At 42.4% G+C, this 27,212-nt stretch overlaps 1 protein-coding gene across 3 annotated transcripts in view; it reads left to right on the top strand.

Moving 5' to 3' along the window:
- Positions 1-27,212, top strand: part of LOC140195531 (ATP-dependent 6-phosphofructokinase, platelet type-like) — a 128,387-nt gene that overhangs the window by 8,985 nt on the left and 92,190 nt on the right. For all 3 annotated transcript variants that reach the window (XM_072254001.1, XM_072254000.1, XM_072253999.1), the window contains exon 2: positions 21,493-21,566. In XM_072254001.1, coding sequence (XP_072110102.1) covers positions 21,493-21,566 — 74 coding nt within the window. The remainder of the gene's footprint in view (positions 1-21,492; positions 21,567-27,212) is intronic.

Raw genomic sequence — 27,212 nt, 5'->3', positions numbered from 1 at the left:
CCTCAATTTTGAGGCTGTGCCCTCTAGTTCTGGATACTCCCACCATAGGAAACATCCTATCCACATCCACCCTATCTAGTCCTTCCAATATTCAATAGGTTTCAATGAGATCCCCACACATTTTTCGAAATTTCAGTGAGTACAGCCCAAAGCTGCCAAACGCTCTCGTATGTTAACCCCTTCATTCCTGGAATCAGTCTCATTCACCTCCTCTGGACTCTCTCCAGTGACATGTTCCTTCTGGGATATGGGGCTCAAACCTGTTGACAATACTCGAAGTGTGGCCTGACACATAATATGCTGAAGTTCAGATGACATGCTTAGCTGTAAAGAATGTACCTGTATACTTCTCTTCCCAATCATGTCATCTTTCGTGGACAATGTTTTCTTTAACATTTTGTGGCAATACAGAAAAGGAATATTACTTTGAATTCCTAGAATTTTTCTGAGTTTAAAATGCAATGAAAAGTGTTGCATTTTGGAAGCTAGAAAGAGCAAGGGCCAGGAAAAATTAGCAGTACAATTTAAAAGGAATCATTGGCAGAATTAATTTCCTGTGGGAAAAACATTTCTTGTCACTGATTGGCAGTTTTTTTTTACTCTGTAAAATGATGTTTCGGTGATCACTAGGAAAAATTCCCTACAATCCTCTGATCTCCTTTGGGACTTGGCTTATGTTGGCTAAATTGGCCAGTGCTCGTTAAATGTGGCTCTCTGCCTCCTGTGCGGGAACTTTTGGTTTCAAGTCCTGCTCTGGAGTTTTAAGCATGAGTTGTAAACTGTTTGCTGATGCAGTAGCGCAGAGGACTGTATGTGAACAACAACTTTAAGTTGAAGCCGGACTGCTGCTTTGAGTGTTTGTAAGCAAAGGCCATTGAGTGCCTTTAAGGCAGAGCTTGATAGGTTCTTGACTGGCCATGGCATCAAAAGGTTGCAGAGAGAAGGTTGAGGAGTAGGACGGAGGAGGGGGAGAAAAGGATCAGCCATGACTGAATGGCAGAGCAGACTCAATGCGCCACATGGCCTAATTCTGCTCCTATGGTTTATGGTCTTGTGGTCTTATTTTGTGTGTTACTTTGTTTTGAATGTTTGTCCTAACCTTGAAATGGATGGCACTCCCTCTCCCACTCTTGACAGTGTTCTTGTTCCTCCATTCAACCTTCCTTCATCTTTGCAGTATGAAGACCACGTTTTCTCCCAAGGCTCAAGAAGACTTAGAGATTTAACACAAAAATGGCCATTCATCACATAGACTGCGTGCCTACAATCAGCTACCCATTTACATTCATCCTGCACTCTTTATTCTGCTAATTTTCTCATCAATCCTCCGAGATTCTACCACTCACATGGTATGGACATTTTATAGTGGCATACTAACCTACCAACCCATATGTTTTTGGGATGTGGCAGGAAGCCTACAAGCTTAGAGGGAGAACATGCTATGTTTATGCAGACTGTTGTGTATTTAATATTTCAGTAATATTTCTGTTATATATATAATTTGCTTATGCATAATTATGTGACGTTCGAGTTCAAAGAGAAGTGCAGCCAAGAATGGCGAGTAGAAAACAGTCAGCATGTCCAGGAATGGGTCGAGTTTAAAAAAAATTATTAGCACTTTCTTCAGAGGGGAAGACATGATAAAGTCTTTTGTAAAATCCAGAAAAGCAAAGAACTCATGGGTTCATAGAGAGTATTGAGTGATAGTAATCATAAAAAATGAATTTGCTGGCTACATTGAAACAATTAATAAGTTTGATTACACAATGGATAATTGGCTCATGTATACTGAGCTATTGGAACAATATTTTGAAGTAACTGTAATTGAGAAGAGAGTGCCAATTTTGCCGAGTGCATTGAGTTTAAAAGCATACAGTTTGCTTTGAAGTTTGACTGCTCCAACCAACCAGCAGTTAGGATCTTTGTTGATATTCTAAAAGTAATACAGGAACAGTTAGAACCAAAGCCATTGTTTGGTAGCAGAATACTTCAGGATTCAAAAGTGGAATCAAAAGGAAGGTTAGTTAATTTCAGGGAACATGGCTGAATTGAAGAGATTGAGCATTGTTAGTTCAGTAATGGTCCTAATGATGCACTGAGAGATTCTTTACTTTGTGGAATTTTAGAAGAAAGCATTCTAAAGCAGCTCATAACTGAAGCACAAGTTACATTTAAAAGAACATTTGAAATTGCTGTTCCAAAGGAAACTGCACACCGATGCAATTGAGTTGCAGTCAGCAATGAAAGTGAATGTGAACAAAATTGAAAAGTCTAATCAGAAAATGGTCTGGCCAATCAAAATTTTAGGATTGAAGGACGTCCATTTAGAATAGAGATGCAGAGAAATTATTTTAGTCAAAGGGTGGTAAATCTGTGGAATTTGTTGCCACGAGCGGCTGTGGAGGCCAAGTCATTGGGTGCATTTAAGGCAGAGATAGATAGGTTCTTGATTAGCCAGGGCATCAACGGGTATGGGGAGAAGGGAGGGGAGTGGAGATGACTGGAAGAATTGGATCAGCCATGATTGAATGGCGGAGAAGACTCGATAGGCCAAATGGTCTACCTCTGCTCCTATATTGTATGGTCTTATTGAAAAGAATTGAATTGACTTTATTTCCTACATCCTTCACATACATGAGTAAAAATCTTCATGTTATGTCTCTGTCTAAATGTTCAATGTGCAATTATAGTAATTTCAAGTCAAGTCACTTTTTATTGTCATTTTGACCATAACTGCTGGTACAGTACACAGTAAAAACGAGACAACGTTTCTCAGGACCATAGTGCTACATGAAACAATACAAAAACTACACTGAACTACATTAAACACCAAAAAACGACACTACTACAGACCTACCCAGGAGTGCATAAAGTGCACAAAACAGTGCAGGCATTACAATAAATAATAAACAAGACAATAGGCACAGTAGAGGGCAGTAGGTTGGTGTCAGTCCAGACTCTGGGTATTGAGTCTGATGGCTCAGGGGAAGAAACTGTTACATAGTCTGGTCATGAGAGCCCGAATGCTTCGGTGCCTTTTGTCAGATGGCAGGAGGGAGAAGAGTTTGTATGAGGGGTGCGTGGGGTCCTTCATAATGCTGTTTGCTTTACAGATGCAGTGTGTGGTGTGAATGTCTGCAGTGGCGGGAAGAGAGACCCCGATGATCTTCTCAGCTGACCTCATTATTCGCTGCGGGGTGTTGAGATCCGAGATGGTGCAATTTCTGAACCAGGCAGTGATGCAGCTGCTCAGGATGCTCTCAATACAACCTCTGTAGAATGTGGTGAGGATGCGGGGTTGGAGATGGACTTTTCTCAGCCTTCTCAGAAAGTAGAGATGCTGCTAGGCTTTCTTTGCTATGGAGCTGGTGTTGATGGACCAGGTGAGATTCTCTGCCAGGTGAACACCAAGAAATTTGGTGCTGTTAATGATCTCTACAGAGGAGCCGTCGATGTTCAGCAGAGAGTGGTCGCTCCGTGTCCCCCTGAAGTCAACAACCATCTCTTTTGTTCACATTTAGAGACAGGTTGTTGGCTCTGCACCAGTCCGTTAGCTGCTGCACCTCCTCTCTGTATGCTGACTCATCGTTCTTGCTGATGAGACCCACCACGGTCGTGTCATCGGCAAACTTGATGATGTGGTTCGAGCTGTGCGTTACAGCACAGGCGTGGGTCAGCAGAGTGAACAGCAGTGGACTGAGCACACAGCCCTGGGGGGCCCCCGTGCTCTGTGTGATGGTGTTGGAGATGCTGCTCCCGATCCGGACTGACTGAGGTCTCCCAGTCAGGATGTCCAGGATCCAGTTGCAGAGGGAGGTGTTCAGGCCCAGTAGGTTCAGCTTTCCAATCATTTCCTGAAGAATGATTGTGTTGAATGCTGAACTGAAGTCTATGAATAGCATTCGAGCGTACGTGTCTTTTTTGTCCAGGTGGGTTAGGGCCAGGTAGAGGGTGATGGCAATGGCGTCATCTGTTGAATGGTTGGGACAGTACGCGAACTGCAGGGGTTCCAGTGGGGGGGGGGGGGGGGTCAGCAGGGTCTTGATGTGCCTCATGTCGAGCCTCTCGAAACACTTCATGATGATGGATGTGAGCGCAACGGGACGGTAGTTGTTGAGGCAGGACACTGAAGACTTCTTCGGCATGGGGACGATGGTGGCGGCCTTGAAGGATGTAGGAACGATGGCGCTGCTCAGGGAGATGTTGAAGATGTCAGAGAGAATATCTGCTAGCTGGTCTGCACATCCTGTAAGCACTCTGCCAGGAATATTGTCTGGTCCAGCAGCCTTCCATGGATTGACACTGCACAGGGTTCTCCTCACATCGGCCACGGTAAGACACAGCACCTGGTCGTTTGGAGGAGGGGTGGTCTTCCTCGTTGCCACATCATTTTCCACCTCAAAACGAGCGTAGAAGTTGTTCAACGCATCTGGGAAGGAGGCATCATCAGCACAGGCAGGTGGTGGTGTCTGGTAGTTGGTGATGTCCTGAATGCCCTTCCACATGCGCCACGTGTCGCTGTTGTCCTTTATAATAAATAGAACAGTCAATGTAACACATAGTACACTCAAATCAGTGTGAGTTAATCAGTCTGATAGCCTGGTGGAAGAAGCTGTCCTGGAGCCTGTTGGTCCTGGCTTTAATGGTGTGGTACTGTTTCCCAGATGGTAGCAGCTGGAATAGATGATGGTTGAGGTGACTTGGGTCCCCAGTGATCCTACAGGCCCTTTTTACACACCTGTCCTTGTAAATGTCCTGAATCATGGGACATTTGCAACTACAAATGCGCTGGGCTGTCCGCACCACTCTCTGCAGAGTCTTGCAATTGGGAGTGGTACAGTTCCCATAGCAGGCAGTGATGCAGCCAGTCGGGATGCTCTCATTTGTGCCCCTGTGGAAAGTTCTTAGGATTTGGGACCCATACCAAACTTCCTCAACTGTCTGAGGTGGAAGAGACACTGTTGTGCCTTTTTCACCACACAGCTGGTGTGTACAGACCACATGAGGTCCTGGGTGATGTGGATGCCAGGGAACTTAAAGCTGTTTACCCTCTCAACCGCAGATGCATTGATGTCAATAGGGATTAGCCCATCTCCATTCCTCCTGGAATCCACAACCAGCTCCTTTGTTTTTGAGACATTGAGGAAGAGGTTGTTTTCTTGACACGACTGTGCCTGAGAGATGATTTCTTCCCTGTAGGCCACCTCGCTACTGTTTGAAACAAGGCCAATTAAAGTAGTGTGGTCAGCAAATTTAATTAGCAGATTGGAGCTGTGGGCGGTGACACAGTCATGGGTGTACAGGGAGTAAAGGAAGGGACTTAGTATACAGCCCTGAGGGGCTCCTGTATTGAGAGTCAGAGGGTGGAGGTGAGGGAGCCCACTCTTACCAGCTGCTGGCGATCTGACAGGAAGTTCAGGAACCAGATGCACAAGGCAGGGTCAAGGCAGAGGTTTCTGAGCTTCTTGTCAAGCCTGGATGGAACTATGGTGTTGAATGCTGAATTGTGACCATTGGGCTGAATTAAAAGCAGATCTTGCAGAAAATGCAACAACGTAGGGCACATACAAAGAGCATGTTGGGTAGACAAAAATAAATGGACTGCAGAGGAAAGAGGAAAAGATTAAAAAGTCAAGTTGTTTTAAAACGAGCACTAATCTGCATGCTGTTGATGCAAAATCTGATAATGATGAGAGTGACGTGGGACTAGATACTCTTGGGATTTACAGTGTGAAAGCTAACAATAGACAATACGGCTTACACTTGAGGTGAACAGGTGAATTAAAATGGAATTGGATACTGGCTCAGCTGTTTCAGTCATTCCACAAAAAGAGTTTGAACAACATTTTAAAGCTACTAAACTGATGCCTACAGATATCCAACTAAGAAGTTATACTGCAGAAATTATAACTTCTTTGGAAATGACATTCATGACAGTAAAATACAAAAACCAACAGCCATATAGAACTTGAATGTTCTAAGTGCAGGAGGATCAGCATTGTGTGATGTGATTGGCTGAGAGAACTACAATCTGATTGGAGATCTGTCTCCCAGATCCTCTTCAATAAAATCAATGAAAGTGAATTAGCAAAGGTACTGGATGATGCGACACCTTGTGTCCGTGCCAAAAACCATGAACAGTTGCCCAGCAGAGGACAAACAAGTGTTGGTGCCAACCTCTGTGCCTCTGGTGTTTAGAAGAAGCATGAAAATGACAAAAGCTCTGGTCTGACTACAACAGTTTTTGTTGGCAATATATCTGAGAAAGCTTATATTATATAGACAATATTATGTTAATCAGGCATCTACTTGCAAAATGTAGCTTGGTTTTAAGCTGGAAGAGAGTTCAAGGAGCTTCAGGAATGATGCAACCATTCATCTTTTGAATGTATATAGAACTAGAATCTCATCCTACGTGCATTAAGGATATTGCAAGAACATCAAGTGGGAGACAAAAATTTGCTTATAAAAGTAGATGAAAAGACCAAAGCCCAGCTGGATCAATGGAAGGCCGAAAAGGAAGGAGTCGAAAGAGATATGAAAACAGAGGATTTGTCAGTTGATATTGTGGATAAAGAAACCAAGAGGAGAGATCAGATAGTAAAGTGAGCAACAGAAGGATTACTCAGAGAACCTTCCAGATATCAAGATGCACGAACTAGAAGAAAATGAGGAAAGAGATGGAGAGAAAGAATGAGAAAGGGAAAGGTGTGAAAGAGAGAAGGAACTAGAATTGCTTGGGGGTGGGAATCGAATTGAAGAGAAGGAGGAAGGGGCTGTTGGCTCACGAATGGAGAAAGCTTGGAGACAGTGCGAGAGGGAGGATAAGCAGGTGATAGAGAAGGAATGCGTTCAGACCGATGGTTTGAGATATGTCTATTTTAATGCAAGAAACGTCATGAACAAAGCGGATGAGCTTAGAACGTGGATCAGTACTGGGAGCTATGATGTTGTGGCCATTACAGATGGTTTGGGGCAGGAGTGGTTACTTCAAGTGCCAGGCTATAGATGTTTCAGAAAGGACATGGAGGGAGGCAAAAGAGGTGGGGGCGTGGCACTGCTGGTCTACGATAGTGTCATGGCTGCAGAAAAGGAGTAGGTCATGGAGAGATTGTCTACTAAGTCTCTGTGGGTGGAAGTTAGGAACAGGAAGGGGTCAATGACTCTACTGGATCTTTTTTTATAGACCACACAATAGTAACAGGGACATCGAAGAGCAGATAGGGAGACAGATTCTGGAAAGGTGTAACAGTAACAGGGTTGTCGTGGTGGGAGATTTTAATTTCCCAAATATTAATTGGCATCTCCCTAGAGCAAGGGGTTTAGATGGGATGGAGTTTGTTAGGTGTGTTTAGGAAGGTTTCCTGACACAATATTTAGATAAACCTACAAGAGGAGAGGCTATACTTGATCTGGTATTGGGAAGTGAACCTGGTCAGGTGTCAGGTCTCTCAGTGGGAGAGCATTTTGGAGATAGTGATCATAATTCTATCTCCTTTACTATAGCATTGGAGGGGATAGGAACAGATAAGTTAGGAAAGCGTTTAATTGGAGTAAGGGGAAATATGAAGCTATCAGGCAGGAACTTGGAAGCATAAATTGAGAACAGATGTTCTTGGGAAATGTACGACAGAAATGTGGCAAATGTTCAGGGGATATTTGTGTGGCGTTCTGCATAGGTACGTTCCAATGAGACGGAAAGGATGGTAGAGTACAGGAACCATGGTGTACAAAGGCTGTTGAAAATCTAATCAAGAAAAAAACAGAAGTTTACGAAAGGTTCAAAAAAACTAGGTAATAGAGATCTAGAAGATTATAAGGCTAGCAGGAAGGAGTTTAAGAATGAAATTAGGAGATCCAGAAGGGGCCATAAGAAGAGCTTGGTGATCATGATTAAGGAAAATCCCAAGGCATTCTCCAAGTATGTGAAGAGTAAGAAGATAAGACGTGAGAGATTAGATTAGATTATGAGGACACTCAGTTCTCGTTTATTGTCATTTAGAAATGCATGCATTAAAACATGATACAATGTTCCTCCAGAATGATATCACAGAAACACAGGACAAACCAAGACTAAAACTGACAAAACCACGTAATTATAACATAGGACATATAATATAGGACATATAAAATAGAATAGGACAAATCAAGTGTGACAGTGGAAAAGTGTGTATGGAACTGGAAGTGATAGCAGAGATACTTAATGAATACTTTGCTTCAGTATTCACCACGGAAAAGGATCTTGGCAATTGTTGGGATGACTTGCAGCAGATTGAAAAGCTTGAGCATATAGACATCAAGAAAGGGGATGGACAGGAGCTTCTGGAAAGTATTAAGTTGGGTAAGTCTCCGGGACCAGATGAGATGTTCCCCAGGCTACTGTGGGAGGCGAGGTAGGAGATTGCTGAGCATCTGGCAATGATCTTTGCATCATCAGTGGGGACGGGAGAGGGTCCGGGGGATTGGAGGGCCTGTCCGCAAGAATATTGACAATATTAAACCGGTCCGCAGTGCAAAAAAGGTTGAGGACCCCTGCTTTATAGGACCCTGGTCAGACCCCGCTTGGAGTACTGTGCTCAGTTCTCATAACCTCAATACAGGAAGGATGTGGAAACTATAGAAAGGGTGCCGAGGAGATTTACAAGGATGTTGCCTGGATTGGGCAGCATGCTTTATGAGAATAGGTTGAGTAAACTCAGCCTTTTCTCTTTGGAGTGGTGGAGGATGAGAGGTGAACTGATAGAGGTGTACTGGATGATGAGACGCATTGATCGTGTGGATAGTCAGAGGCTTTTTCCCAGGGCTGAAACGGCTAGGGCATATTTTTAAGGTGTTTGGAAGTAAGTACAAAGGAGATGTCAGGGGTAAGTTTTTTACGCGGAGAGTAGTGAGTGCATGGAATGGGCTGCCGGCGACGGTGGTGGAAGCGGATATGAAAGGGTCTTTTAAGAGACTCCTGGATAGGTACATGGAGCTTAGAAAAATAGAGGGCAATGGGTAATTTCTAAGTAAGTACATGTTCGGTACAGCATTGTGGGCCATAGTTTATCGATGTTTCTATGAACATGAGAATGAAAAAGAAAGGGGATCAAAGTAGATCCAGAGAGAGAGAAAGAGAGGAAAGGTGTCCAGAGCTGTCAATACCACAATCTACAGTCTCAGCATTAACTCCTACAACCACCACAGAGGGGGGCCTAGAACCTGAGATTGTTTTCATAGCCACAAGTCTTACCTGCCCCACCCCACCCCACCCTTCCTTGTCAGGAAAGACGTTATCCCACAAGAGAGAGAAATCCTCCACAGCCATTAAATCTTTAGGCCTGAATGGGACAATTTAAAATTGACTATGCTGTGTATGTCTGTATATTGTAGTTGTATTATATAGTGTACTGTGTATATAGTACAATGCATTCTGTGTTGAGTGAGAGTTTATTGCTAAGCAGTGAGGAGTGTTGTGTATTTAATATTTGTGTAATCTTGTGGATATGTATCTATTTTTGATTAAGCATTCTTCATTTAAATAATTCATTACAGGTTGTATGTATAAATACGTGATCATATGCATGTGTGATCATGTGCGTGATCACATGCATGCTTGCTTAAAGTAAACCTGAAGTTAGACCCTCATTTTGGACTCCTGTGTATCGCTTTTGAATTAGTTGAATGTTTTGAAGATACAGAACACAACACGCTTAGCATCGGAGTTCAGGATTAAACCTGGTCCTTTGGTACTGCAAGGGAGTGGCTCTACTAGCTGTGCCACTTGGTCACCACAATTCCTCATCCTGCCCCCAGCACTTGTGCATGACTTCACTTGCAAGCTCAATGTTTTTTCCTTTTTTTTGCCTTGGTCTCATTTTTGTACGAATAATGTTGATGGGTTGGGGGGATATAGGACAACGCTTATCTGCGCCTTTGCTCTATCAAACTTTTAAGAGCTGTAGAATTTCCAGTGGCAGAAGAGACTACAGGAGTTGAAATCCAGTGCAACAAATGATTTATAGACCAGATGATGGTCTCAACTTGAAACGTCAACTCTCTACTTCTCTCCATAGATGCTGCGTGACCTGCTAAGTTCCCCTAGCTTTTAGTGTGTTGCTGAAGAACTTCGAGGCCTGGTTGTAATCTCATTATTGTTCACTGACCTTGCTCCAAGCAGATGGGTTTTTTACTCCCCGTGTCTATCTTGCAAAATGACTGAACTTAGTGTAAAAGGCACTGCGTTGTACAGAGGTCATCAAATGCATCATATATATTCACAACACAGAAGCTCTTCTCTGTATTATAATGTCTATCATGCCTTAAACTGACCTGTGAAACAACTCTACAATTGGATTTGATGACCCTTACTTTCGAGACATTTGACTGCATTTTGTTTATGTTGTGCATGAATATTTACTGTCTGTTTGATGAATGACTATTTGGGCACAGGCTGTCCTTTGGACACGGTCCTGTAATGGGTTCTCATCTTCCAGCACTCATCGAAGTTAAATAGAGTCACGAGCAGAATGAAAATCCCTAATTACATCCTCAGCATAACAAATGACAAGGGAAATCAAAAGCTAATGCGAAAAAAGAGGGCATACAACAAAGCAAAAATTAGTGGGAAGATGTGGTTGGGAAGCTTTTGAAAACCTACAGAGAACCCGTAAAAAAAATCATTAGGAAGGAAAAGATGAAATATTAAAGCAATCTAACAACTGATATCAAAGTGGATAGTAAAAGCTTTTTCAAGTATGTTTTAAAAAAAAAAAGAGATGAGATTGGATATACGACCAGAAAAAAAGGAGACCGGAGAAATAACAATGGGGGACAAGCAGATGGCAGATGAACTAAATGAGTATTTTGCATCAGCCTTCACTTTGGAAGACATTAATGGTGTGCCAGATGTTGAAGGGTGTGAGTGCAGTTACTATTACAAGGGGGATGGTGCTCAAAAAGCTGAAAGACATGAGGATGAATAAGTCACTTGGGCTGATGAACTACAACCTGGGTTCTGAAAGAGGTAGTGCTGGAGATTGTGGATGCATTAGTAATGATCTTTCAAAAATTATTGGACTCTGGCGTGGTGCCAGAGAACTTGAACATTGCAGATGTCACTCCACTCTTTAAGAAAGGGAGGAGCAGTAGAAAGGAAATTTACACCAGTTAGCCTGACCCCAGTGGTCGGAAAGATGTTGGAGTCAATTGTTAAGGATGAGATTATGGAGTTCCTGGTGACACAGGACAAAAGATGGGACAAAGTCAGTATGGTTTCTTTAGGGAAGGTCTTGCCTGATGACTCTGTTGGAATCCTTTGAGGAGATTTTTAAGTAGGATAGATAAAGGGGATGCAGTGGATGTTGTATATTTGGACTTTCAGAAGGCCTTTGACAAGGTGCCACTCCTGAGGCCACTTACCAAGTTACGAGCCCATGGTATTACAGGAAAGGTACTGGCATGGTTAAGGCATTGGCTGATTGGGAGGAGGCAGTGAGTTTGAATAAAAGGAACTTTTTTTGGTTGGCTGCCATTGACTAGTGGTGTTCATCAGGGGTCAGTGTTGGGACCACTTCTTTTTATGCTGTATATAAATGATTTAGGTAATGGAATAGGTGGCTGTGTTGCCAAGTCTGCAGATAATATGAAGATTGGTGGAGGGGCAGGTAGTGTTGAGGAAACAGGTAGGCTGCAGAAGGGCTTAGATTAGGAGAATAGACAAGAATGTGGCAAATGAAATACAATATTGGAAAATGCATGTTCATGCACTTTGGTAGTAGAAATAAATGTGAAGACTGTTTTCTAAGAGGGGAGAAAATCCAAAAATCTAAGATGCAAGGGGACTTGGAAGTCCTTGTGCAGAACACCGTAATAGTTAACTTGTAGGTTAAGTTAGTGGTGAGGAAGGCAAGTGCAATGTTAGCATTCATTTCAAGAGGTCGAGAATACAAGAGTACGGTTGTGATGCTGATACTTTATAATGCAGTGGTGAGGCCTCACCTTAAGTACTGTGAAGTTTTGGGTTGTTCCTCTAAGAAAAGATGTGCTGGAATTGGAGAGGGTCCAGAGGAGGTTTACAAGGATGATTCTGGGAATGAGAGAGTTATTGTACGAGGAACATTTGATAGCTCTGGGTCTGTTTTCACTGAAATTTAGAAGGATGAAGGGGATCGAATTGAACCTTCTGAATGTTGAAAGGCCGAGACATGGTAGATGTGCAAATGATGCGGAGAAATTACTTTAGCCCAAGGGAGGTGAATTGTGGAATTTATTACCAAAGGCACCTGTGGAGACCAAGTTATTGGGTGCATTTAAGGCAGAGCTTGATAGGTTCTTGATTGGACACAGCACCAAAGGTTATGGGAAGAAGGCCAGAGATTAGGGCTGAGGAGGGGGGGATAAAGGATCAATCATGATTGAAATGTGGAGCAGACTCTATGGGCCAAATGGCTTAATTCTGCTCCTATGTCTTAAGGTCTAAGACCCTTCATCAGGACTGGGAGAAACAGATGAGAAGTCAGAGTATGAAGATGGTGGGGGTGAGGGGAGGAATGTAGTGTGTGATAGGTGAAACCAGGGAACGAGAGGGGTGAAGTAAAGAGCTGGGAAGTCGATTGGCAGAGAGATCGAAGAAGGGGAGGGAGGTGTCAGAAATGGAGATGTAAATTTGAGGGTAGGGTGGAAGTTCGAGGTAAAGTTGATGAAGTGGACGAGCTCGGCAAGGATGTAGGAAGCAGCACCAATGCAGTCGTGGATGTAGCATAGGAAAAGTTGGGGAAAGATACCCGTGTAGGCTTGGAACATAGACTGTTCCACGTAGCTGACAAAAAGGCAGGCATAGCTGGGACCCACGCAGTGTGCACATAGCTATACCTTTCTTTTGAAAAGTGGGAAGAGCCAAAAGAGAAATTATTGAGCCTGAGGACCAGTTCTGCCAGATGTCAGAGAGTGGTGCTGGAGGGGTACTGTTTGGGTCTGGTGTCCAGAAAGAAGTGGAGAGCTTTGAGACCTTCCTGATGGCAGTTGGAGGTGTATAGGGATTGGCCATCTGTAGACAATTGGAAGTCATTGAAAAGATCAAGAGTGTGTGAAGTGGCACATATGTAGGTAGGAAGACTAGGGAAGGGTAAGGCAGTCAAGGTATGTAGATATAAGTTTGGTGGGGCAGGAACAAGCAGAAACAATGGGTCTACTTGGACAAGTAGGTTTATGGATCTTGGGTAGGTAGGAGGTAAAAACGGGAGGTGCGAGGTAAGGGAACTATGAGGTTGGTGGTAGTGGATGGGAGGTCCCCAGAGTTAATAAGGTTAGTGATGGTGTGGGAGACAATGGCCTGATGCTCCTTAGTGGGGTCCTGTTCAAGGGGTAATTAAGAGTAGATGTCTGAGAGTTGCTGTCTGACCTCAGCAAGGTACAGGTCAGTCCGCCAGACTATTATCTGCAGGTTTGATGGTGCTGTTAGGATTAGTGCAGAGAGAATGGAGAGCAGAACATTCGGAAGGAGTGAGATTGGAATTGGAGAGAGGAGTGGTGAAGTTGAGACGGTTAATGTCTCGTTGACAGTTAGCAATGCAAAGATCCAGAGCAGGCAGAAGACCAGAGTGGGCTGTCTCTGGATGAGGAAAGTTGATGATGGGAGAAGGGATTATCAATGTGGGCTCAATAGTCCTTGTCAAAGAAGTAGGCATGGAGATGAGCATGGAACCTGCTGAAGTGTAGCACAAGGGGACAAACAGGGGCGGCGCTAAGGTGCTAGCTGGGGCTTTTGCCCCAGCAGAAATCGCAATAGCCCCACCATAGCACCACCAAGAAATTAACTGCAGTTGCTTTGCTTTCTCTGATAGTTTTGAATACAGTTTGTTTCTCCAGCTGATCTAGTGAAACAGCGCCCCCAATTACCACAGCACCCACGCAGCAATAAAGTTATAAACTCTGTCAAATCCACTCTGCACTTCTGCTTATTTGTTCGTTGTCAATGTCTTGCCGTTGCTGTCCTCAGATCAGTTAAGCTGATCTAAGATCACCTAAGGTGGTGATGTCACTCACTCTCACTCACGTGAGAGATTGATAGTATACATCCAGGAGCAGATCCGTGGTCTCGCGAGACTAATGGATGCCACACGCACAAATTCTGCTTTTACAAGCGAGCGTCGACCTCGCACGTGCATTATTTTGGCTGGCGTGAAAAATGGATCAATTTTTAGTCAGAAAACGACCTCATCCAGAGGAATCAGTGGTGTCTCAGCCTGAGCATGTCTTAATTGAAAGTGACATGCAGAAAGAAGTAAGTGGGGATGAGGACGACATCAGTTCATCAAAGGAGTGTGAGGGCGAAGTAGAAGTACAAGAAATGGAGCGGGATTCGGAAGAGAACATGGATGAAGCTGCTCTTAGTGTTAGTGGGAATAATGTTAGCAATGTCAGCCAGCAGCCTGAGGAAGGACCCCGTCGGCCAGCATTGAAAAAGTACCCTTCGCTGCTCCCAGGAGTTTTATTAGTGGCTGGTTTGACCTGTACTCCTGGCTGGAATATTCAATCACAAAGGATGCTACATTCTGCTTCGCATGCAGGCATTTCCTGTGTGGAGGACATGGGTTCCATTCTGAGTCTACCTTCACTGTCACCGGTTACCGCAACTGGCAGAAAGCTACAATAGCTTTCAAAACCCACTGTGTAAGTGCAACTCATAAGTTTGCGATGGAGGCATGGGCCGAATTCAGATTGAGAAAACAAGACAGTTCAAGATTGGGAAATATGCTTGATAAAGGACATACAAAGATTGTCCAAGAAAATCGTGAGTATATGAGAGCAGTGGTTGAGTCTCTAAGCTATACTGCGCGCCAAGGCATTGTCCAGCGAGGACACCGGGAGAATGACGGATCTGGCGATAGGGGAAACTTTGTTGAGTTGCTCAGTGTAATTGAGAAGTCTGATAAGACTGTAGCTAAAAAAATTAGAGGACAATCCTGGAAATGCAAAAAACACCCATCACGATATCCAAAATGAAATTATGGGTATTATGGCAGATATGGTCAGACGTCAAATAAGTGCAGAAATCAAGGAGGCTGGATATTTTGCCATCCTAGTGGATGAAAGTAAAGACTTGAGTAAAAAGGAGCAAATATCAGTGGTGGTGCGGTATTTGAATAACGAAACAGTGCTTGAAGAATTCTTGCACTTCACTCCAGCAGAAGGGTTGGGCGCAGAGTCGCTTCTTAAAAGCATTGAATAGCCACTCGCCCGATGTGTTATTGATAAGAACGCATGTATAGGACACTATAGGTCCTCATGCGAACGGAGTTTCTCTTGCCTCAGACGCGTCAAAAACTACTTAAGGAATAGCAGCAGCGATGCTCGGAACAGCAACTTGGCTCTGTTGGCCATAAACAGCCGGAGGACCAAGGCACTTGACATCCAGAAAATCACTGATTCTTTCGCCACCAATCACAACAACAGACGGGTTGTGCTTCTCTGAAAACATTAATGGTGAGTGCAGTTGATTTTTTAAAAATTTGGGCCAAGACTAATGCTGATTATTGTTGTTATTATTTTGTGGTGGATACCCCATAGTCCTTATGTTTCCTGCAAATCCTAAAATATTACGTTTACTGCTATTAAGCCTACTGGTTTTGCTTAGACTTCCAAGCGGTGATTCTGTTGATTTTTGTTTTAAATTCAATTAATTGAGGTATTGCATGGTCAGAGTACGATTTGTCCAACTCCTGGTAAAGCCTTGCATCTGTTGTTTGCTTTATTTGACTTTAATAACGGTGTATCTTTCGGCATTGCTGTCTATGTAGTGAGAATAGCAGTGGGTTCGTGTCGTGTTTTTCAGTTGAAAAGCACGCATTTGACACTGATTGCGGGATTGGTGCGTGATTCACGTCGTCCGCTGTTGCTCGGATGCTCTGTTTGTTTTTTTTTGTTTATGCTCCGTGTAGCCCAGGTTGTCTCCGATGCCGTTGACACTGTAACAGTTCACTTCCATATTAGATCTATCAATTGCTGTTGCTTGTGAATCAACAGAGGCATTTATAGTAGGCACATAATGCTTGAAACTGACTTTTTAACGCCATGCGTCTGGCCTTGCGAATACATTTTACCATACAGTGCATCCCTCAGCACCATCACTGAATCATTTTGCCCCTTCGTAGCACTGGCAAGAATAAACCTCTGGCGCCGCCACTGGGGTCAAAGGTGAGCCCCTTACTGATAGAGAGTGTTCTGCCTCAGAGAGGGGAAGGTGAGAGGGAGTGATCAGAGAATACAGCCATCAAATGAATGTTGCAGCTCTCCTGATTCATTGTGATAAGAGTCATGAATTGAGGACTTCTGAAGGGGTAAGATGAGAGAACACAGGCCAGTCCTTGATCAGAAGTGGAGACTGAGCAATTTTAAGTTCCTGGATGTCAATATCTCTGAGTACCTAAACTGGACTTGACATATCTGTGCAGCTATCAAGAAGGCAATGCAGTGGCCATCTTTCATTCAGAGTTTGAGGGGATTTGGTATGTCACCTAAAATACTTGCAAATTTCTACACATGTACTGTGGAGAGCACTCTGGCTGCATAAACATCTGGTTTGGTGGCGGGGGGGGGTGCTACTGCACAGGATTGAGGTAAGCTGCAGAGAGTTGTCAAATTATTCTGGTACATCATGGACACTAGCCTCTATAGTATCCAGGACATCTTTAAGGAGTGGTGCCCCAAAAAGTCGGCGTCCATCATTAAGGATCCCCCCCCCCTCCAACCCAATCCAGGACATGTCCTCTTCTCATTGTTATCATCAGGAAAGAGGTACAGAAGCCTGAAGGCTCTCACATTTTTGCACAAATAAATAAATATATTCACTGTGATTCATAGTATTTTTTCTCTATTATTATGTATTGCATTGTACTACTGCCACAAAAATAACAAATTTCATGACATACAGTATGCTGGTGATATTAAACCTGATTCTGATTTGGTTTGCTTCTATTTAAGCCAAATGAAAAATAAATAGTCCTATTATTTTGATTCCCCCAGTTGGAATAAAGGGTTAAATAAAATATTTAGGTTCTGATGTGCAGGGTGCACCCTTGTTTGTTCTGTGTCAATGAAATATGAGGTGATCCAATTAGAAATTACTGCAATCACTATTCATCTCTTGGATTTTGTCTTGCCAAAGGCTGAATCAAGTTACAACCCTGCATGGTTTGTTTTAGATGGAATGCACTGTTGACTTTATGCTTTCACAGAGAGACTGTAGAATTTTTCTAGGCCGATCTTACGTGGTGCCTTCACTGAAAAGGATTATGTAGTCCTCTCTGCAATCCTGAAATAAAGGAAAGATGCTTAAGTTAAAGATCAAAGGAGAAAAGTTGAAAGATGAGATGGACTTTAAGAGAAATTCCAACACACTCTTTTCAGTTGCCTTGGGAATGTGGAATTCCATAATCTCATACTTAATTTTGAGCACATAATTGGCAGAATGACCTGTCGAAGCGGAGACCTTTCCCTTCAAACTGGTTATCTGTTTTGAAATGTCGGTAATTTAGTGGATTGTTTTTCTACTTCAGTAGTCATATGTTCTGGCACATTTGGGGCAGTGATTAGTTTCAGTCCTGACCTCCTGTGCCACCTTTGTGGAGTTTCACTTACTTGGGATTGCACGAGTTTCTGTTGGAAACAATGTTTTCCTCCTATTTATAAATATTTAACAGGTTGGTAAGTTAATTGGACAAGGTAAATGGCCCCTAATATATAGGTAATTGTTGGAATCTGAAAGGAATATGGGGTGAATAAAATTGGTTTAGTATAGGATTAGTGTTACTTGGGTGACAGGTCTGTCTCTGGACTGCATTAGTTTTATAACTGTAAGGCGTCCCATGAGAGGAAGGATGTGGAGACTATGGAACGGGTGCTGAAGCTCACCGGAGGGTATTAGATATAAGGAAAGGTTGGGCAAACTTGGGTTGTTCTTTAGAGTGTCAGAGATGGAGGGGTGATCGGATGTCAAACACCAGAGGACATGCTTATAAGGTTATCGGGAAAGTTAAAAAGTGATATGAGGGGTAAGTTTTTTTTACACATAGTGGTAGGTGCCTAGAACGGGTTACCCCAATGGTTGTGGAAGCAGGCAGATTAGTGGAAATTAAGAGGCTTTTAAATAGACAGATCAATATGAGGGAATGGAGGGCCATGGATTATACACAGGAGGAGGATATTTAGTATAATTTGACATCCAGATTGGCACAAGATCATGGCCTGTCCAGAGCTGTACTGTTCTTTACTCCAGGTTAGTTTAAAACTAGTAAGTAAGATCTCTTTCAGCCAAACCGGATATAAATAATGCTAGTTTCCCTTGGAGGAGGGATGAATTTGTAAGTGTGGTTTGCAAACAAGGTCTCCATTGAATAACTCAGATCTGGAAGGATAGTGTTTGCCGTGTATGAATGGTTTAGTGGTTGTAATATTAGATAGCTTATATGCGGAGTATAAAGTTGGAGAATTTGCATTTGTTTATTAAAAATTAAATATAAAAAGGTACTCTGAATAATATGACCAATGAATTATTGTTACACCTTTTGATGATGAAATCTGTTATCTTTACTCCGTCTGCTGTGCGTGTAATTCCAGTTCCCTGAACATTTTTTTATACTGATGTCACCTAGCCACCCAATGTTTAAAATCCTGCCATAGATGGTTTAAGAAGGTCCATTATTATTTTCTCCAGGCAACCACCGATAATAAGTGGTCTTTGCCATTGATGCCAACAGCTAAAATAACTTTTTCTTTTTGATAAAGAGCCTGTTACTCAATGCAGTGTGTATGATTCAGACGTGCTGAGTGTTGCAATCGCCTCAGGGGACTGGTTCTATAGAATTCTAGTTTGATTCTTTGACACTCTACAGTACTAGATGTGGTGGGAAGGTGGCCAGAAATATATTCAAGGTAATTGTAACAGACTACTTGATTGCTGTTTCGGTGCCAATAACCTACTGTTCCGGACATGACTTCACACTTTTCAATTCAGTATTAGAGGTAAAGCATTGACTTCACTGGAATGTGTGGATACATTTGATTTCAGAGTGTGCACGTATTTCCTTTTGACAGAAGGAAGAGGCCACTTGACCCATCAGATCATACTGGCACACAGAGCAATCACATTTCCCCCCATGAATTTCCCCTGTTAACCCCACTGCTTTAGCAGAGGTTCACCAGGTTAATTCCAGAGATGAGGGGGTTGGCCTAGGGGAGATTGAGTCACTGGGACTACACTCAGTGGAATTCAGAAGAATGAGCGGGTATCGTATAGGTAAGGCATATAACGTTATGCAAGGGATAGATAAGATAGGGGTAAAATAGTTGTTTCCACTGCTGTGACTAGAGATAGGAACATAGTCTCAAGTCTCAAGATTCAATTGTGATTCAATTTTACACAGGAGGAGGATATATAGTATAGTTTGACATCAAGATTGGCAAGAGATCATAGTCTGAATAGCCAGTCCTGTGTTGCACTGTTCTTTACTCCAGGTTCATTTGAAATTAGTAAATAGGATATGTTCAGCCACTGCAGATACTGGATTTGATCTTCCAGAGTGTAACGTCTCGCACTTGCCATTTAAACACCTTCAACATTTCTCCACGCAAATCTGCAACTGACTTACATCCTGCTATATCCCTTTGCAATCTTCTTCTCTATCCAAAATGCCACCAGTGTTGATGTCATCTGCAAACTTACTAACCCACTCATCCTTTTTTTCATATACCACTAATGGCAGAGACCCTAGCACAGATCTCCGTGGAACTACACTAGTCATAAATCTCCACCCGAGTAAGATTCATCAACCACAACCTTCTGTTTTCTATTGAGCAAGCCAATTCTGAATATAAATGGCAATTCACTGTGCATGCCAGGCATATTAAGACATTAATCAGTACATAATTTGATTATTTTTATTAAAATGTGTTCAGATTATATCATTAAAAGAGATACAATTATTAACATTTTCATGTTTGTGATTAATTTCACTGGACATAGCTTTTAAAGTTTGACTTTAGGTATGATATAGGTGTGTGAGCCTGCTTGGAACATTAAATTGGCTAAACAAATACCTCTGAGTATCTTATGTCTAAGTAATGTGCAGAACTTGTTTAGTATTTTTTTTATTTTACCAGCATAGAGGCTGGATTACTCAGCCATGCCATGTTATGTTCATTACCCCAAACACAAAAGAATATGTTAAGCTCTATCCAGTCTATGGGTATCCTCACTCTAGGGAGGTTATCTGCATCCACCTTCTCTTCAAGTACTAGTTTACTTCCCTGTCTAGTCTCTGAGGCAAAGTTTAGTTGCCAATACCCACTGCTTAGGTGATGGGACCCCTACACTACCAAAGAAGAGATACTTCCAGCTAACCGAGTATTTTTTCCTTTTAATGATAATGTCCATTTTAGACAAATACAATAGTTCAGTAGTTCCATTTAATAACAGAAAATGTAGACAATATACAACCTGAAATTCTTGTTCTTCACAGACAACCACGAAAGCAGAAGGTACCCCAATGAGTGACAGTAAAAACGTTAGAACCTCAAAGCCCCTACTCCCCCCCCCACACTCACACACAAGCAGCAGCAAAGCATAGATCCTCCCCACTTCAGCAAAAAAGAATCATCACCTTCCACCCACCAAGCAAGCAATAGCGAGGCCCCCAAGGAAGACCATAACTCTTAAGAAATTTAACGCGCTCTGAGAACTTCTGATTTGTAAAAGATTTCTGAATTACAAAAGATTTTCTCTCTGTCATTCTCCTTGTCATTCCTGATGATCACCAATGCTTTCCAACATTTATACTGTTTTGCAACTAGCTGAAGTTATCTGCATGTGACGTTTTTCAGATGCCTTTGCTAGGACAAAGTAACTCACACAGATGGTTTAAAACGGATTCCCAACCTGCGGTCCACGGACCCTTGGTTAACAGTGACTCCTAGTCCTAGTCTCACTTACCAGTGGAAGCAATTTTCCTGCCTCTATCTTATCCTTCCCTTCCATAATTTTGTGTTTCCATAAGGATGCCTTCATTCCTCTGAATTCTGTTGAATATAATTCCAGGTGTCTAAATCTTTCTTCATCAGCTAACCCACTCATTTCTGGAGTTAACATAGGGAACCACCACTACACTGCATTCAGAACCAATGTATCTTTTCTTAAGTAAGGAGACCAGAACTGTACATAATGCTCCGGGTAATTGTGCACAGTAGAAGAAACATTCCACAATGGCAGTGATTCCTGCTGCAATACCTGTTTACACTTGACAAAGGTTAATGTAAATGAAATGATGTGAGAGAGAATATTTATCATAGAAATAAATAGGTGAAAGGGATTAACTGGCTAACTCCGAGACCCAGCATAGATCTGATGGGCTGAATGTCCTCTGTGGCAAGAAAATAACAAACCATTAGGCGCTTTATTTGTGTTAGAATATAAATTGCCCACAATGGTGCTGATATCTGATTTTATTTTTGCCGTAGGTATGAATGCTGCTGTCCGTGCTGTGGTGCGTATGGGAATTTACGTTGGATCTAAAGTCTATCTCATTCATGAGGTTTGTTAACTCTTTTTAGATTTTTACTTTAATTCATGGTTAAAGGAAAATGATGAAATAATTTGTTTGCACTGAGTATGATAAGTTGTTTACTGTTCTTATTTCAAAACCATGGTTACATCCTTTTTGAGCTCATCTTGTATAATACCACCTGATTCCTTGGTTAATACTATATCACAAATGTTTAATGATTCTGTTGTTATAAAGCAACATTATAATCTGGTCTGCTCTCCCTGAATAGGAAGGATATACGTATGACAAAGAAAGTACATCAAAATCGATCTGATTAATTCTGGGAATTGGGTGACTCCCTTTATTGAAGAGATTAATCAGACTGGGCTTGTACTCATAGTGTTGAAAAGAATGAGAGATAGTCACATTGAAGCAGTCAGAACTCCTGTGAGACTTGAAAGGAGAAATGCAGAGATGTTTTCCCAGGCTGGAATGTCTAAAATCTGGAGGTCATGCATTCAAAATTAATGGTCAGCCACTCGGGACAGAAGTAGGACGAAATCTCTTCATCCGAGCAGCGTTATGGAGGTCATACATTTTTAAATATATAGGGAATTGGTGCACAGCAACAATGTGTCACTGAATTAAAACAAAATCTGAGAAAATACTTGTACTTCCACTTCTTAGGTTCTTGCATAATGATTTTTGGTGGTTATCATTTGCTCTGAAAACATGCTTCCCAATCATTGTTTTCTATGCCTTGAAAAAACTCATACCTGTGCTGCTCTTTCATGGACTTGAATTTTACCTATGATATACTTGTCTTATGATTTAGGAAGTTCAGGCTTTTATCCTTGCTGGAGTTTACAAGAATGAGGGGAGGGAGTCTCATTGAAACTTATCGAATATTGAAAGGCCTAGACAGCGAAGACATGGAGAAGATGTTTCCTACATTAGGGGAGACTAGGACCGGGGGGGTGGGGGCACAGCCTCAGAATACAAGGATGTCCCTTTAGAATGAAGATGAGGAATTTCTTGAGGCAGAGGGGGATGAATCTGTGAAATTCTTTGTGATAAATGGCTGCGGAGGCCAAGTCATTAAGTGTATTTAAAGTGGAAGCCGATATGATCTTGATTAGTCAGGGCATCAGTGGTTATGGGGAGAAGGCAGAAAACGGGGTTTGAGAGAGAAAATGAATGAGCCGTGGAACGGTGGAGCAGGCTTGATGGGCTGAAGTGCCTAATTCTGCTCCTGTGGTCTTATTTCCACAAGACTTTGATTAGACGTTGATAGGAGCAATATATGCACTTCTATGCACACACAATAATAGGAAAGGTCAAAACTGTGCAAATACGTCTCACTTCCAGTCTTCTTTGTGGTCTGTTGTTCTTATCGGTACATTATTGAATATAGAGGTACTACATGAACTGAATGTCATGCAGGCTCAAAGTCACTGTAATAAATCTATTCAATAAACTGATGTGAAGAATGAACTTTGAGGTTATGCACTATAAATGGTCTTCCTGGCATTTTTACTGAAGATAGTTTTTATGATTGGGATCTTTAGAAACATCAATTGTTCTTGAACTTTTATGATACCAATTGAAATTTCTGTCAAGTATAAAATAATTACAAAGTGCACTGGAGTAGGCCATTTAGCCTAGTGAGTCCATGTGGCATTTATGCTGCGCTTAAGCTTTTTCTTGTGTTGTCTAAACCTTATTGCTGTAACTCTCTATTCCCTTCTCCCTCGCATGTAATCAATCTTCTCGGAAATTTATCTCCACTCTTCACCTCATCCATACCCTATAGCAGCCAATTCCATGTTCTCATCACTCATTGGGTAAAGAAGACTTTGTTATTATGAAATACAATGTTGAAAAGTGTACGGTCATGCACTTTGAAAGAAATAAACAGGCAGACTATTTAGGTGAGAGAATTCAAGATGCAAAGGGCCTTGGGAGTCCTTGTGCAGGATACCCTAAAGGTTAATTAACCCCCAGGTTGAGTTGGTGGTGATGAAGGTGAATGCAATGTTGGAATTCATTTCTAGAGGTATAGAATATAAGAGCAGGGATAGAAACATAGAAACATAGAAAATAGGTGCAGGAGTAGGCCATTCGGCCCTTCGAGCCTGCACTGCCATTCAGTATGATCATGGCTGATCATCCAACTCAGAACCCTGTACCTGCCTTCTCTCCATACCCCCTGATCCCTTTAGCCACAAGGGCCATATCTAACTCCCTCTTAAATATAGCCAATGAACTGGCCTCAACTGTTTCCTGTGGCAGAGAATTCCACAGATTCACCACTCTCTGTGTGAAGAAGTTTTTCCTCACCTCGGTCCTAAAAGGCTTCCCCTTTATCCTTAAACTGTGACCCCTCGTTCTGGACTTCCCCAACATCAGGAACAACCTTCCTGCATCTAGCCTGTCCAATCCCTTTAGAATTTTATACGTTTCAATAAGATCCCCTCCCTGCTTCTGTACTCGAATCCTCTTGCTATGAATGCCAGCATACCATTCGCCTTTTTCACCGCCTGCTGTACCTGCATGCCCACTTTCAATGACTGGTGTACAATGACACCCAGGTCTCGTTGCGCCTCCTCTTTTCCTAATCGGCCACCATTCAGATAATAATCTGTTCTCCTATTCTTGCCACCAAAGTGGATAACCTCGCATTTATCCACATTAATAAGGGATGTGATGTTGTGGCTCTATAAGGCATTCATGAAACCACCCTTGGAGTTTTATGTGCAGTTTTGGGCTCCTTATTTTAGAAGGGATATACTAACATTGGAGAGAGTTCAGAGAAGATTCATGAGAATGATTCCAAGAATGAAAGGGTTACCGTATGAGGAATGTCTGGCAGCTCTTGGGCTGTATTCCCTGAGTTCAGGAAAATGAGGGGGGATCTCAGAAAGATTCCAAATGTTAAAAGGCCTGAACAAATTAGATATGGTAAAATTATATCCCATGGTAGGGGAGCCAAGGACAAGAGGGCACGACTTCAGGATTGAAGGACGTGCATTTAGAACAGAGATGTGGAGAAATTACTTTAGTCAGAGGGTGGCAAATCTGTGGAATATGACAAGATAGGCAGAACTCAGCATGGATTCCTTAAAGGAAAATCCTGCCTGACAGACCTATTACAATTTTTTGAGGAAATTACCAGTAGGCTAGACAAGGGAGACGCAGTGGATGTTGTATATTTGGATTTTCAGAAGGCCTTTGACAAGGTGCCACACATGAGGCTACTTAACAAGATAAGAGCCCATGGAATTACGGGAAAGTTACATACATGGATAGAGCGTTGGCTGATTGGCAGGAAACAGAGAGTGGGAATAAAGGGATCCTATTCTGGTTGGCTGCCGGTTACCAGTGGTGTTCCGCAGGGATCAGTGTTGGGGCCGCTTCTTTTTACATTGTACATCAACGATTTAGATTATGGAATAGATGGCTTTGTGGCTAAGTTTACTGATGATACAAAGATAGGTGGAGGGGCCGGTAGTGCTGAGGAAACGGAGAGTCTGCAGAGGGACTTGGATAGATTGGAAGAATGGGCAGAGAAGTGGCAAATGAAGTACAATGTTGGAAAGTGTATGGTTATGCACTTTGGCAGAAAAAATAAACGGGCAGACTATTATTTAAATGGAGAAAGAATTCAAAGTTCTGAGATGCAACGGGACTTGGGAGTCCTCGTACAGGATTCCCTTAAAGTTAACTTCCAGGTTGAGTCAGTAGTGAAGAAGGTGAATGCAATGTTGGCATTCATTTCTAGAGGAATAGAGTATAGGAGCAGGGATGTGATGTTGAGGCTCTATAAGGCACTGGTGAGACCTCACTTAGAGTACTGTGGGCAGTTTTGGTCTCCTTATTTAAGAAAGGATGTGCTGACGTTGGAGAGGGTACAGAGAAGATTCACTAGAATGATTCCGGGAATGAGAGGGTTAACATATGAGGAACGTTTGTCCGCTCTTGGACTGTGTTCCTTGGAGTTTAGAAGAATGAGGGGAGACCTCATAGAAACATTTCCAATGTTAAAAGGCATGGACAGAGTGGATGTGGCAAAGTTGTTTCCCAGGATGGGGGAGCCTGGTACGTGAGGGCATGACTTAAGGATTGAAGGGCGCCCTTTCAGAACAGAAATGCGAAGAAATTTTTTTAGTCAGAGAGTGGTGAATCTATGGAATTTGTTGCCACGGGCAGCAGTGGAGGCCAAGTCATTGGGTGTATTTAAGGCAGAGATTGATAGGTATCTGAGTAGCCAGAGCATCAAAGGTTATGGTGAGAAGGCAGGGGAGTGGGACTAAATAGGAGAAAATGGATCAGCTCATGATAAAATAGCGGAGCAGACTCAATGGGCCGAATGGCCTACTTCTGCTCCTTTGTCTTATGGTCTTATGGAATTTGTTGCTACGAGAGGCTGTGGAGATCAAGTCACTGGGTGTATTTAAGGCGGCGATAGATAGGTTCTTGATTAGCCAGGGCATCAAAGGGTATGGGGTGAAGGCAAGGGAGTGGGGATGACTGGAAGAATTTGATCAGCCCATGATTGAATGGCAGAGCAGACTTGATGGGCCAAATGGCCTACTGCTCCTTTATCTTATGGTCTTGTATTCCTCCTACGTTGGCTATTAATCGGTTTTAGTCTATATTTCTTTTAAGTCCATATTTAAGCCTATAAATTTTTCACTTTTGACTGACTTTTGTAATCTAATTCTTAAATTATGCATCTCCTAAATCTGTTCTCTAGTGTTTCCTAGTGGAGTTTGATCGTCCTATTTCTGGTCTAATTTTTCATTCAAAAGTTCTGAGATTGCAGTTAGCAGCCTTTTTGATTTTGTCTATATTGTTTGCAACTGAACCAGCATATAGGTGGGAGATTGAAAATCTATCTGAATGGTGCCACAACAACCTCTTATTCAGTGTCAGCAAGACCAAGGAGCTGCTTTTTGACCAGGAGGAGGAAACCAGAGGTTCATGAGCCAGCTCTCATTGGAGCATCAGAAATGGAGAGGGTCAGCAACTTTAATTTCCTTGAGGTTGCCATTTCAGAGGACCTGTAAGTGCAATTACGAAGAAAGCATGGAGGCACTTCTACTTTAGAAGATTACAAAAATCGGCATGACATCAAAAACTTCAACAAAATTTTGTAGATGTGCAGTGGAAAGAATATTGACTGGTTGTATCTCAGCCTGGTATGGGAACACCGAAGCCCTTGAACAGAAAATCCTACAAAAGTAGTGGATATCGCCCTGTCCATCACAGCTAAGGTCCTCCCCAGAACTGAACATTTCTACAGGAAAGCAGCAGCCATCATCAGGGACCCCCACCACCCAGGCCATGCTCTTTTCTTGCTGCTGCCATCATGAAGGTGGTGCAGGAGCCTCAGGACTCACACCACCAGATTCAGGAACAGTTATTACCCCTCAACCATCTGGCTCTTGAAACAGACAGGATAACTTCACTCACTCCATCACTCAACTGTTCCCACAATCTATGGACTCACCTTCAAAGACACCATCTCATGTTCTTGATATTTATTGCTTATTTATTTATTATTATTATTTTTATTTTTGTATTTGAATTTTGTTGTCTTTTGCACACTCGTTGCCCACTCTTTTGGGTACAGTCTTTCATTAATTCTATTGTGGTTATTGTATTTACTAAAAACGAATCTCAGGGTTGTAT

Source organism: Mobula birostris, chromosome 3 (genome assembly GCF_030028105.1).
Source record: "Mobula birostris isolate sMobBir1 chromosome 3, sMobBir1.hap1, whole genome shotgun sequence".
In the NCBI taxonomy this organism is placed as follows: domain Eukaryota; kingdom Metazoa; phylum Chordata; class Chondrichthyes; order Myliobatiformes; family Myliobatidae; genus Mobula; species Mobula birostris.
This window is presented reverse-complemented; position numbering and strand designations above follow the sequence as displayed.